Genomic DNA, 15,608 nt, shown 5'->3' with positions numbered 1-15,608 from the left:
GACGGAGCGAAATCGTAGTGTGACGCAGCAACGTGACCAGGCAACAATCTTAAGTTGCGAGGTTACGTGACCAAGTGAAAACATCATGTGGCAATGTGACAATAAATGTCCACACGCCAAGACGCACCCTGCTTTCGCATTCAATGCCCTAAGGAGACTTACGTACCTCTGCAAGGTTTCGGATGGAGCGATGAAGAATTACAGCGTTTGGTTTATTACCACTCCCATATTGAGCAGAAACAGCGAGCTTAACAAGAATGCTTGACATAAAGCCAAAGAACACACGATAAGCGATGAAGCAAGAACTATCACAAGGATACAGGGCAGTAATCGGGTGAACTGCTAAGGAAACGGTTGTACCGAGATGAAAATGCTAAAACAAATATAATAAAGGAGCTTCGCGCTAGGGGTGTCAAGCCTGACGGAAGTGAGCAGCTGCGTGTCCTCCTTTCTCTCTTTTTATTTCTCTCTTTCTTTTTCCATCTTTTTCGCTACGTTTCCCTCTTCTCTGAATTATTTCGGTGCCTTTTTGTCTCCGTTTTTCCTTCTTTATCTCCCTCTCTCTCTCTCTCTCTCTCTCTCTCTCTATATATATATATATATATATATATATATATATATATATATATATATATATATATACACATAGATATTTCGTTTTCTCGCTCTTTCTTTCTCTTTCTGTTTTTACTTTTCATTTTCTTTATTTCTCTCTTTGTGCCTCTTTCTATACTATCCTTCACTCCCTCTCCTCCTCCTCCACACCCTCACATTCTTTGCCCACTCCCTTGCTATAGTACACTCTACAAGGCTGTGTTTCGCGCTGCTAGGTTGCCTGGATAGCCGAGTGGTTACGATGCTTGCCTTCGGATCGTGGGTGCGCGTGTTCGAATACCGCCTCGTGAAGAATTCCTTTTCGTGAAGAATTTTTCTCTTTCTATCTATCTCTTTCTTTCTCTCTGTACTCGTTCTCTCGCCCATCCGAGTTATGACATACTACGCCAGACAATCGGCTCAGCTGGAGAGCGAACTCCAGGCGCACACGTTCGGGGAGCGAAGGAAAAGATGGAGAGGACGAAGAGAGCGCGCCGGCCAAGTTATAGCGTTGCACGTGCTAGAAAGTTGGCACGTGCCATGCATCATCATGCATGGCACGTGCATCATCATGCACGTGCCATGCATGATGATGACAGTTTATTCGAACGCGTACCGGCATAACGAAAATGCGTAACAGCTCTGCTGTAAAAATTAGTGAGCCGCTACGCCTAAGCTGCCAACCGGTGGCCTTTAAAACGAACACAACGGCAGAAAAGGTAAGGGGATCTCAATCAAGGTTTTAAGGGTATCAGGTGGAGTTGTGCATAAGTTATCTAAAGATAATCGCGGGCACAGGAAGACATCTTCAAATGCCTTTCTGTTGCTAGGTGCCTAAATTACACTGTTGATTAGCATGTTCCAAGGCATGCGAGATGATCATAAGGAAGTGAAAGTTCACCTAATGTTTGTCTCAGAAGGCAGAGAGAGTACATGATTTTCTGCAATGACGGACCCTTCTTTCCATGCACAAGAAATATGTTTTTCGCAAATTAGAAGGACGGTGGGCATTGATGAGTGCAGAATGCCAATACATGGTACTAAAGCGAATAAGTTTGCTGAGGTCAATCTAGGGACAATTGGGCGAAATGATCGTGGTCACTTGAGTGAGCCGCCCGAAAATACAGACTCACCGAAAACAAGAAAAAAAACATAGCTGATCCCTCTGTCATAGAAATCACTATAACATGAAAGTGAACCATGTCTTAAAGTTGGTTGTTTATTGTACATTGATGTATGAGAGCATGCGCAATAACTATTGGTGTTTGGCAGCTACAACACCGGTTAACGTGCATGCACCCATGCTCACGCCTAGTGGCACATCCCGACGACTAACGTCGAGGATCATGATTTAACCCTTGTGGTAGCTGAAGTAGTTGACCTACACCTGGACACAGCATTTGCGGAATCTCGCGCTAAGATGGCATCAAGAAGCACATAACACTGGTACTCGATATACGCTCATTCAAAGCTTCATCATTTGAGGAGAAGAACGCCAAGGTGTCCGCTCCCCAGTAATATGGTCACCTATGCCTCTGCTCATGCGTATAACACACAGCGCTTCAGGAACGCGAGAGGCAAAGTTCATAGTATGAGTCGTGAACGCAGGAGGACGTCTCTCGCTGCACTGAAAGCTGAAGCTACCTAACCGCTTCCTGTCGGCGCTCGTCAATGTCATGATGCATTATTCACTTCACCGATCCCAGACATCGACACCGCCCCCCCCCCCCGCCAACCAAAGTCACAGTGTTCACTGTGCAAGGGAAAATGTGAGAGATATAATGCGCGTTTATCAAGACTCATGCATGAGTGGCAGCAGCGGGCGGTTACTCTCGTGGCGTACTGAGAAGTCGAGGGTTCGATTCACAGATCATCCCAATCAACGAAATTTCTTCTTCTGGTTTTTCTTTGCCTTCTGTACTTCACTAAAGTGTTTCCGTTATGGTAGTACATCAGTGAAATCTTTTCTTGCAAATAAACAAACACTCGCCAAAGTTGCAACGAAAAATAAGAATTTATGACGTTTCAAGACCACTATGGGTCTACTACGGGTCTTGAAACGTCATAAATTCTTATTTTTCGTTGCAACTTTGGCGAGTGTTTGTTTATTTGCAAGAAATGTATGCCCCTCGCCAGCGGTGTTCCGTCGAATCCTGGACTATATCAGTGAAATCTTGGTGGACCCCGGACGAAAACGATTCCGTGTTAAAAAAGGAATAGCGACCTAGAGCAAACACATTTTAGCTTCGTTCAATTATTACTTTCGCTTTTCTGATCCTTGTTTTTGCTCTTCGATACACACACGGAAGCTTCACCGCGTTTTACAACTCTTTTATTTTACATATACATTCTTCTACTCCTGCATCTCACTAAATTTACATTGCTAGTATAAGATCCAGCTATCTGGAATATTGCGTACACCTCTTCTTTCAGCAGTGACGCAGCGTCTTAGGTCAAGCGAAATAATACCAAGGCATTGTTTCTGCAGCCAAATGTGGAGTACCTTCGATAACACCGATGCTTGACCCCGACGATCGCATTTATGGAGGCTACTCCGCTGTGCCCGGTAGCTGGCCCTGGCAGGCCGGCGTTTACACGCATCGATACCAGCACTTCTGCGGCGGAGCTCTTATCAACGACAGGTACATCCTCACTGCGGCGCACTGTGTCTGGTAAGTCCTGTTGTTTCGCTCACCTCCATTCATTTTTAAACACTAAATGCTAAGCCTTATGCTTTGTTTGCAGTTATCGCACAATTTAAAGGATGATATAAGCTAAGAGCTCACTCTACACGGGGAGAAGGTAGATTACTCTGAGTGTATTTATTAATCGGAGCATCTGACATGCTTTAAGCTTCGAGCTATACGACTGGCTGAGTTCTGCCGAAATTCCGCACTGGTTAAATGATGACCCGTAATTTCATTTTGAGTTACGCGTTTACGCGCATCTTCTAGCTCATGGTACTTGCAAGTAGCTGTACTACTAGCTGATCGCGTAACGATGTGGGGCCAGTGCTTCGTTGCAGTGATATTAACATAGATTACATGGCGTCATCTTTGACAGCCGCAACTTCGTAGCTATTGAGGAATAAATTGGTTCTATGACTTGCCAGTGCAATGCCAACTAAATTTGAGCTGGCATCACCACAAGGTTTCAGAGAACGAATCATGAGCATCTGGCTATCCTACTGACGTAGCTCGAAGAGCAGCTAAATTAATCATACAGCGTCCCGGGCACAATACAAAAATTAGATAAAATGGAGAATCCTCGCATGAGACAAGCTCTTCCTTTGTTAAACAATCTGACGGTCAGATGTAAGAGCTATTCATTGTAAGATTAAATATCTCCATTTCTGAAACAGTGCTCAAGGTAAAGAAAAGTGTGTGCTACATTTTAGCGCACAAATGTTGACCATATTACTCAAGAATGCGCACACAGACAGCACGGATAACGTACCTCATATAATTTGTTCGCGCATAACAGAACTAGCACAATTAAAAATGCCCACCAGTTTCGCAATAAAAAAACGCCTGGCCTGCGCGGAACACGCAGCACAGTCACAGCGAAAGCTGCTGGCCTTTCTAGATCCCGTTGCCTCTCTTCGTGCGACTACTGCAATATAGTCGCAAGGTACCAAGTACGCCATAAATCGTCGTAATTTTGCGTAGTGAAGCATCCACTATGCCATTATTCTTCATTTTGTAGAGAAGCGAGGTACTCGCTACTAATCTGTAAGGCATCATGCGCACTTTGTCGTGGCTGTGGCCGAAGAGTATCAAGAATTATGGTTTAGCCCTTTGTAGTGGCTGGAAAGCTTTACACCACCTACTCGTCACGCACTTCTCGTTGCGTGACTCCTGGTCGTTATTTTACTCTTCTACTCCGCTTTAATACATCTGTTAACGTGATTCCTGACCGGGAATGAGGCCCTCACAGGGTGTTTTTGCGAAGGAGTTTTAAGCAACGGTGTGGCTTCGTGGTAGAACACTCGACTGCCACGAAGAGGGCGTGGGTTTAAATCCGGTGTCAATCCTGGATATTTTTTCTCATTGCGCTCGATAGCGGCCATGGACACCGGCGGAGCCGGCGAACTACGCCACCAAATTCGGTTGTTGTTGTGATCTCATAACAGCTTTCCCTGAAAAACAGGATCAATGTGTAGTGTTTCCTAAACGCATCAGTGTTCTGAAATTGTCCTGCCAGTAAGAACATACCATGAATGTTTGTGAATAAATTTAAGAAACCTACAGTGCAGTTTGGAGAGTTTCTGTAACAGAATACGTAATATGAAAATGCGACGTATTGTTAGAAGGGACAGTACAGTTTGAATCACAATAGCAACAGAAGACCATAGGTTGCAAGATTAACAGTGTGACACGGACTGCAACTCTTCCTCTTCTTGGGCGAAGTGTTTACAGGCTGACTTCAGGCTGGACGCACTTTCTCCCGCGATAGCGCTCTCAGGTGCTTACGTTTGTTAGCATTTCGAAAATCTAAATCAAGATGCCAGCGATGAAACGAGTCTCACTGAACCATACTAGCACAATATTGTTGGTTCTGTAGACTCTTCCGAATTATATTGAATAAGGGAAACCTTCTGTCTTGATGAGTGTCAAAAATGTTTATTTAAATGCATGTAATACATTGTATATCAAATAAATAAATATTGTATTGATAATCACATTAACACATTCATAAGATGGCATTGCTGTGCTATCATCACTTCGGTCCATTTCGAGGTCATCGTATTCGTTATCATCACGTGACTGCCGCCATATCAGTAGTTCCTGTCTTGTGAAATTCTAAAGTATGTTCTTTTTATACCTAGAGAGCTCTTGAACCTTCCTCCTCGATTTTTCTCGGAACCAAATGTAGCATCTACAGGTCGACTCTGAAGGCTGAAAGTTCCGGCTTGAGATAATACTTGCAAACATTTGTTGCATTCCAAGTTGACGCTGATAGCGGCGCCCGTGACGCCTACGTAGTTTCCCACAGGTTTGTCCTCTATCTTGCGCTTAAGCAGCGACAGCTGCTGCAACTACAACAGATAACACTGTTTTTTTTGCTACATTTTCGTTATGCATTCAGTGTGAGATATATACTTTTAGGTGAGGACACTGGCAAGACGCGATCGACCAGATGAAGTAGCGACGGCGCGCGACGTCGGTCCGGTCACGGCAGGCGATATCTATCGGCGTTAAGGAGTAAAGTTGGGCTGCTTGGTGCGTACTAGAACTACGTAACAGCGCAAGGATGCAACAAACGCTTTGTTTGTCTCAGTCTGTTTGTCCCGTGCTTGCGCTGTTATGCGGTCCTTATATCAGCGGGAGGATGGCCATTTCGAGGTAGAAAAAGGAGTTTCTATACCACTGGCTGCTTCGCGGGAAAGCTGGATTTGATGACAGACGGGCGCTGTGCGAATAAATGACTCTTCTCTAAAAGGCAGGCCGGAAGCATGCGGCAGGCGTGGTCTCTTTGCTTCTGTGTGGGAAGCTTCTGGCATTAGAAACTGGTCGTCCAGCGTGCTGTCAACTTCATATTTCTTGGTGTGTAACATACACGCACATCATCCGCACTTGATCAGACCTTGGCAAGTGGGCGTCTGACGGGTCTAAGCACACTCCCAAGCAGTCACTTTCGCTGTCCTCTTCGCCTTTCCTTGCGAACACTTTTGCTGCAAACTGCACTCTAGAAAAAGTGGAGTTTCCTTTCACGACCAACTTTTTTTGTTTTCATTGTACATAGATTCAGGGGATACTATTGCGGTTCTTGTTCTTCTATTTCGGTAAACATATTGCAGCACTTTCGCGATATTTGCGAAGTGCTGAAGTCTTTCAGTCCCTGTTTCTGGCCCTTGGTAGTGGCAAGTGCTTCGTAGTAATATTAACAACATCTGCGGTTTTATGTGCCAAACCACCATATGATAATGAGGCACGCCTTAGTGGAGGGATACGAAAATTTCGACTATCTGTTGTTCTTTAACTTGCACTGACATCACACAGTACATGGGTCTCAAGCATGTCGCCTCAGTAGAAATGCAACAGCCGCGCCCGGCACCAATTACGCGACATTTCTTGGCAGCAGCCAAGCACAGGAAGCACCCCACTATCGGAGCGAACTGCCCCATAGTGAGGAACTTTCTTTTCCTGGACTCCGATAAAGGGCGCGCGGGAGAAGATGGAACAACGCAAGGATTGACAACTTCCGACTCAAGGAGAAAACTGTGTGGGTCATGTAAGACTGCCAACGCGAATAATAAATAAATGCAAAAAACAAAGTAAATCTTCAGGCGACCTCAATCAATGACGTTGATGTCTCGTAGTAGCACTCGCTTGTTCGCGTTCGTGTGTCCTGATGTACTCCTTGCCTTAACATCATCCGATGTGGCCTCTGAGATCCACTTCGGATCTCAGAGGCCACAAAAGCATCACGTGGTTGATTGACATCTGTTCCACCAAGTGCCGCAACGATCCCATTCGATCACAAGATAAGCGCTGGCTCCTTCAATGAACGCATTCAAATAATTTCAATAAGTCATCGTTACAGTGAATTCGCCATTATCTTCAGTAAACGTTTGTTCCGATACCATATGTATCCAACATAACACCACTTCACTAGAATCCAAACCGTTGATTTCGTATCACTTTTATTTTTCCAACGACAGTTTTTGAATATTGGGAAAACCGGAAGAGTGAGTGCTCGACCGCAAGTGCTTGGGAGAGAATAAAAAGTGTCGCTTTAGCTCATGCCTCTAAAAAACTTTTTTTGCCGGTGCTGACACTTAAACCTAGGCCACCATGCTCAGAAGGCTAGTGTCTTAACCACTAGGCTACAGAACCACGTCTGCAGAATGTGAGTATATATGAAACGTATGAATGGGTCGTACCGGCGGCAAAGAATGTACGAAAGAACACTTTCTACGAAGGCTTGATGAAATATTTTGTGATGGTGGAATAAAAGCTCCCGGTAGGAGAACGTTGACTGTCGACATCGAGCAGCACACATTTTCAAAAATCTTGACTCTGCGAAAACGTAATGCAATACACGCGCTTATATGTCCCGATCGTGGGTTGGATGGGCCTTTCGTTTGCCGCAAATACGCAATGCCGGAAATACGAGGTGAATTCACATCTTGCGCGCTAGGGCCATAATTTCGGTACCTCACAACGCGACCTTAAAGTGCAGATCTTTGATCCTTAAAGTGCAGAATTTGATAATAACTTATGTACATGACACAGCGGTCACGGAAGCTTTTTGTTAACGTATTGCTTTTCCACGCTGGAAAACGCGGGTTTGATTCCCGGTAACGTCGACTGAAGTACCATAATGGTGCGATACAAAATCGCCTTGTCATGTGTTCACTTCTAGGTGCACGTAAGAGAACTCCATGGGGCCAAAATTACATTGGCGCCCAGTAACACCGCGTGCCTGATAATCATATCAGGGATTTGGCACGTAAACCTTCAGAATCAAACTAAGTATTCGTTGTACATTGCGCTGGTCTTCCAGGTCAAAGACATCCACAAGTGTGAGGGTTCACTTGGGCGCGTATGCTCGGCGCACCGTAGACAATACCGAGGTGATATACAAAGTGGAGGAGGTGTGTGCACACCCGAGTTTTAAACCAAGTCAGGTGAGCTTGAAGCTATTTCCTAAGATATATATTGCCTGCAGATGCTACAATGTTAGCGTTTGAATGTCTTCAGGCCATTCTGCAATTGCTTGCAGTGAACGCAGCAACGTTCACAGCAGGATTCAAATCTACAGTCTTGTGATCCATAGTTACGCAGTTACGCCACAGAATCTTCCACAATTTCATGGGTCATAAGTTTTACATATTTGTTATGTATTTCTTGGCTATCTTATTAGGCTTTAGAAATTTTAGGCATGAACGAATAACCCTTGTAAGCACGGCCACAAAATTGGTAGAGGTTATCTTTTAGCATGCCTCATGCGCTATGAACATTGGTCGGCCTCCAGGGCGCTTAAAATGAACACAAATGCCAAAACGTAGAAATTAGCAGGGTGAACGACACTGTAATAGTCAAGCGGATCGTATATCTTTGACACACGGATATACGATGCGTTCCAAATGCTGGCACGATGAGTGCCGAATTTTTAGCTTTACGCGAGGATACATGAAGTAGTTGGCGCATGATGCGAATGGAGAAGACGCAGTGTTTATTGTTACTGAGGCAGTGTAACTTTTGTCTTTTGGCCACTCTGCAAACGTGAATGCCCCTGCGCTTTGCTGTCCGTTATTTTCTACTCGATGTAGTCATTTTCTCTACTTCTTGAGCTGAGTGGAACACATTTCGTCTACTGTGTCTTTGCTGCCACGTATACATTCACCCCGGACAGTATGCGATGCTTTATATACAGCTTGCTGCAAGTGCTCACCGTGGCGCATTGAATTGATTCAACGTCTGTTTAGATGTAGTAGCAAATTGTTTGTAGGGTAAAGAAAATATTACCTTGAGTGCTAAAGGAGTTAGAGAATGGAGTTGACATTTTCAGTGAGGCTGGTTGTAAGAACAAATCATTAATTGAATTTATGAAGGGAACTGACGTGCCGGAGGTGCGTCTTCGGCAGTTAACTTCTTAAATATCTATAACCTGAATTTTAAGCCCTATTGTCTCACATTTTAGCATCATATAGCACAGGAAAAGAATAACGAAAACGAACTGTTAAATAATTAGTTGACAGAGTGAACTAATTATTATTTTATTTCTGCTCACCATTCAATTCTTGCACAATCCGTCCTCATGTACTCATTCCAGAAATATCTACCCGCACTTACCCTGTCGCTTTTTTTTTCTCCTCTTCCAACGTATCAGCGCAACTCGTCTGATATTGCTATCATCAAACTACGGGACCCCGTGACTTTCACAAAAACGATATCTCCAGTGTGTCTTCCCAGCCACAAGGAGGCGCTGCCAGTGGGATCCAAGTACTACGTCACGGGATGGGGTTCCACATCAAGTGAGGCACAATGTTATCACAGTGCTTGAATATGCTGCGTATATTTCCATATGTCTGATGTGTGTTGCTATTCAGGATATTTCTGCTGACTCTGGCGAGCTTTGAAAATTTATGTGGGGATTCTAAGAATGTTACCAATATCATATTGCTCACGGTCTTTCCGTGCACCTTATTACGATACCTTAAATTTGACGATATATAGAAAATAATAATTATTCAAGTTTTGCAGTACTCGTTTAAGCGTTAAACCTTTCACAAAAAATGCTGTAGAACTAAGTAATAATCTCAATTATTTCGTTCCGTGATAACGGGTACTGTAAGATGGAACACTGGGGGAGCTGGTATAGAGTCATCTTGGTTAGAGCGTGACTAATGAGGACGAAGCAAAAAAAAGCAGACACGCGACACACCTCTGACTTTATGCTCAAGTTTATTGACAGAAACCACAAACACAAATACAAGATTAGCCTACCTCGCGAGCGACCCGACCTTTGTCATTCATATCCACAGGTAAAAAAAAGTACACCATCTCCCGCTAATGGGAACCGTCTGTGGATGCGAAGCAGTGGGGAGATGGTTAGCTTGAGCGGGGGATGGTGTAATTTTATTGAGAGAACGAATGAGATTGCATAAGAGAAGAGAGACAACGCCACACGACTTTTACGTTTTGATTCGGCTTCCCGAGCCCGGAGTTGAAGGTCCGCTTCCCGGTGTTCACGTTTCCTTTCGGCTGCTCGAGCCCGAAGTTCGGGATCGCCGCGTCGCTGCTTCCGTTTCGCGGCAGCGGCCCGAGCGCTCATCGCGGCGCTGCACAGGAGAGAGAATGAGGCGCGCGCGCTCCTTCGTTTTCATACCGCGGAACTACTGCGGCGCCCCCAGCGGAGTATGCAGCTTTCATACCACCTGTCGTGCGCGCCGCTCCGTAGATTAGAGGATTCCTAGATGAGAAAGGGAGAGCGTAGGAGAGGATGAGAGAGGGGGGGACGCGCGCCGCTCGGTATTCCTAGAGGAGAATGAGGGGGGGGGGGGCGTAGGGGAGGAGAGAGAGGGAGAGGGGACGCGGATGCGCAGTTGGGGGTGGACGCCGCGGGACGCGGGAGTGAGGGACAAAGCCCCCGCCATAAGCTGCATTGCACCTAAAATCAACTCGAAAACACACCGCGCAACATAGTGGACAGCATCGTCGAGGAACACACGCCATGAACAAGACAAACTAATCGTAACCAAGATATTAGGCACGGGGCTACGGAAGGCCCTTATACACAATCTTAGAGGGTAACTGTGTTATCCATTAAAGCAATGAACGGGTGGCTAGCACACTTTCATCATTTTTACCTGCAAAAAAGGCATACATAGTCTCTCCTAATAATTTTTTCAGTGTCCGAAACTCGTTCCTTTTATCAAAAAGCGAGCGACACATATTCACGAAAACGTAGAGACAGGTGCGAATGCCAAAACCTTTTAAACAACTGTGGAGTTCCCTGAAACCAACGTCCAAGCAACGCCTTGCTTGACCTATATGCGGACGACCGCATGTTAATGGGACCGAATAAACCGCTTTAAGGATGCAAGGAACAATGCTGAGCCCATGTTTCATACCGAAGCCTTGACCAGTTTGACTCTGTTACTTACGCCCTTATTCATCGCCTAGCAAATTGCCTTTAGCTTGATTTCACTCAAAAAGGCAACATCGGTTCTGAACTTAATGCACGCTTCATTAATCTACTAAAGAAAACGAAACGGAGAGATGCGATAAAGACAGAACGACTCAAATCTTCCTCATTAGTGCTTTTTCGCGAGAGCCGCGCCTTGATTCGCCGAAGCAACTTATCGCGAGTCATAAAAATAACTGAATTCATATAGCCTGCATCATGCAGCCTTTTCTACTGATTTACAATTCTCTCACACATAATATGGGGACAGCTCTTGCTGTTTGCAGATCTAATGGCGGAAGCTGCGATACATTGTTTTGTCAATTAAGAGCGACCTGAACTGAAGTCAATAATAGACTCCTTTGACCTCAGTTGATATGGCCGACATGATCTGTCATGAAATCGAGCATGTGATCGAAAAGCAATGACGTTTCTTTCTCTGAACTTCAAAGACGAATCTGAGAGCTTGTCTCCGTTCCTTAAACACCTTCAAAGTCAACCGTGGATCTATGAAAATTATGCCTTCTGTCGAAAACTAAGCAATCATCCACGTAAAGGAAACTCTGCAAAGCGTGGTCATCGAGGTTACTTTCAATCTTTTGGTCAATGAGACATAGATGGCTCAATGCTGGCGCGATGAAAGCGGAAATTATTGGAACATTTTGAAGCTCTAGGAAGCTAGGAAATGAAATCTTGCATTTGTCAAGCCCAACACTTGCCTTCGCACGAGAGTGCATTCCTTAACAAAATTTTATAGGTGTACAAGAGTCAAAGAAAAATAGAGACCTTCTATGTTTAACTAGAACAGCAGCCCCCGGAGTTATGTCCCTCCAAAATATAGAAGACACACTTTGATCTGAAGACCACCAAACGGACTTTCAACTTTATACAGGCAAGACGTGTTTGGTGGTAATCTGAAAAGACATTCAACCAAAAATTTCTTTCCGAAACGATGGTCCTCGAAGAATATCCTTGATTGTCCGTCCTCACAATGAAGAGCGCACGGTCGCACTGTCTTCAGTGGGGCATACATGCAGTGGCGGCTGTCGTACGGGTTTATAGTTGGCTGCAATTATGTGATTTGCTTGGCCTGTGGGTACCAAGTAACGTGAAACTAGGAATATCATGTACCTTCGCGTCCTTTTTAATCAACATGGAATTGTTTCAACATACCTGCACCGAAGAAGTGGCGCTCTGGCTATTTCGTTGCCCTGCCTTATTGAAATAGCCGGTACGGTTGTGGCAACGGCAGTTGCACTTTGAGTAGGGAGGACGGCAAATCGAAGAACACATGCTTAGTTAGACGCAGGGGTGCTTCCATTCTCCTTGGACATTCCTTGAAGCTAATAAATCGACTGCTAAATTAGACCTAAAGATTTCAATGAAAAGTTATGACATTACCCAGACGAGCTCGTTTAGTTAAAGGGACACTAAAGGCAAATAACAATTTATGTCAGAGTGAAAGCTCAATGTATGACAACGTCTAAAACGGCAGTATTATCAACAGCAGTGCCCTGCTTACCGATAAATTAAGCTAAATGTATCACTCAATGAGCGCCACGAGTGGGACATTTTGGAAGTGATCCCGATGACGTGGGAGAGTCTGAATACAATTAATCACTAGTAATCAAACTAGCTGCAATAAAAAAAAAGAACCTTTCGTTCATCAAGACACGTAATAAAATGCTGCTTGTTCGTTTCTGTTTGATTCATGGAAAAAAGAACCTCTTTGGCGTTGTCATGGGGAACGGCGCGCGTGGTTCAAAAGTTCCATTTTCGCCGAACTGCGCTTCGCTCGGTGCCCTGCTTCGCTCACGCTGTTGCATCTCAGTGGTAGTTTCGATCGCGTACTGCCGCGTGTGTTTTGCACGCTCGTAAAAGTCGCTCTGACAGAAAGTTCGACAAAATACCGCATGCATGTGATGTTGCCGGATGCCCAAATGGTGCACGCCGCCGCGCAGTAAAGGCGGGCAATATTGGGCACGGCAACAGTGACGTGCGAAATACCGCTTTCAGGCGGGTGATTTGAAGTGCGCTAACGCGATGCGGACCACTAAAACGTGATTTTATTGCAAAATAAGCACTTCCTTGGCGTAAAAGTAGCACTACGAGGTTTCTGGACCGCTATTTCAACAATCAACGTCGACCTAATGTTTACCTTTAGTGTCCCTCTAATGACCGTTAGGGAGTGAACCAGCCACGTTTCTGCCTAAAATGTACATTCTCATTTCGCCTGCCAACACAGGAGGAAAATTCATTGAAAAGTCGAGAGAACTGAAGCAAGCGATAACTGAAGAGCTTCCTCAAAACGAATCGACATGTGCCATACTGAGGCCGGAATTGATCTGCGGAAGTCACGACTACGGATCATCTTGCTTCGTAAGTGCTTTCCTAATTACTTAGAACTGTAGCCATCCGTTTGCCACAGACGGATATTTATGTGACTATTATCGCAAGCACAATACTCTTCATGAAGATTTTGGCGAGATCTGTGCATGACAGCGTGAGATGTCAGAAAAGTAACTTAATGAAAAGAACCACCGTACTTTTAATACGTGTACCTTCCGTGACGATGCTGCCATCCTCAATGTATGAAACATTCTCCGCATCTAATTTCTTGTAACGTTACAATACTAAGAAAGGCACGCTTTTATGGCATGTAAATTATATCGCAGGGCAGCGAACAATCAGTGCGTCATTGCAGTGACCTGCTAAGGAGTCCTGCTTCTACATTAGGAGGTCTACTGAAAGAAGACGAGGGATAACTTGAAAGGTGCCCGGCAAGAATTCCTGAACATTGAAAACACATTGAAAATACTTCCTGAACATTGATTGAAAGAGAAAGAAATAGATAGGGACAGAAAGAAAAATATAGAAATAATCAGAGACAAAAAAGACGTAGAAAAAAAAGAGGGAAGAGAGCAAAAGAAAGAAAGGGATAATGAAAGAAACAGAAAAACAAAGAGAAACAAAGAAGGCCGCCCAGCTGCGTGCTTCCTTGAGGCTTGGCACCATTAGTGCGAAGTTGCCTAATTTTTTTTTCGCTTCTACATCCCTTTACAGGGTGACAGTGGTGGACCCCTAGTACACCAAAAGGATGGGATTTGGACACTCTTTGGCCTCGTGACTTCCGGGCCGTACACGTGCGGCGATGCATCGGACTATCCACTGTTATTCGCCAGGGTGTCTCACTACATCGACGACTTCATTGCGCCATACATGGATCCAAATACTCCGAGGAAAGAGATTCGACGAATCTGCACTATCACGTGATGCGCTTGATGACGCTACAGCGCACTGCTTGCTAAAATAAACGAATGCTAATATGCTGAAGGTGCAACATTAAGGGGTTTTCTCAGAGGGCATCGCCGAGGCGGGCGACGCGTGCTGAGGTAAGTACAACATCGCGATTTATTCTGTCTTATAGGTATTTCCGGATATATGTAACAGTGTTAACAGTATTTTTCTTCAAATGAGATTAATCAGTACGAACGCTATCGCAGTAATTCACAGCACAATAGTAGATATTTGAAAGATACTACATATTTTCGAGACATGCGCGGCCATCTAGCGGAGAGGCAATGTTTCCTTGCAGTTTGTTACAGCCTCGTTGAAAAAGAAAAGCTGAATACGCTTGTGGAATGAAACTAAAGAACTGTATTGACAAGGCTGGCTATGTGGCCTTGTTGGTGCATCTTCAATCAGCAACGGCGCAAAAAAAAAAGGCACACTTGAGACGCATGTTGTAATGCGCATATTGTTATGGTAGCGCCTGTGCGTCAAATGTGCGTTCTTCTGTCCTCGTATTTCTCTGCGCTGAATCAGCTTCACCTGATGATAGTAGCGCAGTGACTGATGATAGTAGCGCTGGTGTTGTTTCCTCCCTCTGTGTCCCTGTCTTAGTTTGCGCTAAAAGGTTCTCAAGACAAGAAAATTAGCTCACGGTTTAGCTCTGGCTAAGCAAGAACTCGCGCGCTAGCACCGTTCCTTCGTATACAAAGAAACGGTGATATCGCTCAATAGGACTAGACGTATACGTCTAGCCCTCAAGGCTCTGGATCGTCCACCTCGATAGGGCAGGAGTTACGGGGCTCGGCTCCTGACCCGAACGTCGTGGCTTCGATCCCGGCCGCGGCGGTCGCACTTCAATGGAGGCGAAATGCTAGAGGCCCGTGTGCTTAGACTTCGGTGGACATTAAAGAATACCAGATGGTCGAAATTTCAGGAGCCCTCTACTACGGCGTGCCGCAATACCATGTCGCGGTTTTGGCACGTAAAACCCCAGATGCTATCAAGGCTCATGATCAGCACCAAACTCATCCTTTGCATCTCACTATTACATCATAGCGCTTCTTCACCTTGTACAGTGACTCGTCAGT

The 15,608-nt window shown here is 45.0% G+C and overlaps 1 protein-coding gene across 1 annotated transcript; it reads left to right on the top strand.

Moving 5' to 3' along the window:
* Positions 1-3,074: 3,074 nt before the first annotated feature.
* Positions 3,075-14,525, top strand: LOC119390734 (chymotrypsinogen B). Its single transcript, XM_037658423.2, has 5 exons — positions 3,075-3,266; positions 8,104-8,227; positions 9,433-9,577; positions 13,475-13,608; positions 14,293-14,525. Exons 1-5 carry the CDS (start codon positions 3,112-3,114, stop codon positions 14,500-14,502), a joined length of 768 nt encoding a protein of 255 aa, XP_037514351.1. The 5' UTR covers positions 3,075-3,111; the 3' UTR covers positions 14,503-14,525.
* Positions 14,526-15,608: the final 1,083 nt, after the last annotated feature.

This window comes from Rhipicephalus sanguineus, chromosome 4 (genome assembly GCF_013339695.2).
Source record: "Rhipicephalus sanguineus isolate Rsan-2018 chromosome 4, BIME_Rsan_1.4, whole genome shotgun sequence".
Lineage (NCBI taxonomy): Eukaryota > Metazoa > Arthropoda > Arachnida > Ixodida > Ixodidae > Rhipicephalus > Rhipicephalus sanguineus.
The sequence above is the reverse complement of the archived record's forward strand: the minus strand, read 5'-3'. Positions and strand labels throughout refer to the sequence as shown.

Coding starts and splice junctions, on each gene's coding strand:
- LOC119390734 (XM_037658423.2), top strand. CDS start 3,112: ATGCTTGACCCCGACGATCGCATTTATGGAGGCTACTCCGCTGTGCCC. Junction 3,267..8,103: donor ACTGCGGCGCACTGTGTCTG/GTAAGTCCTGTT, acceptor CTGGTCTTCCAG/GTCAAAGACATCCACAAGTG. Junction 9,578..13,474: donor GGGATGGGGTTCCACATCAA/GTGAGGCACAAT, acceptor CTGCCAACACAG/GAGGAAAATTCATTGAAAAG.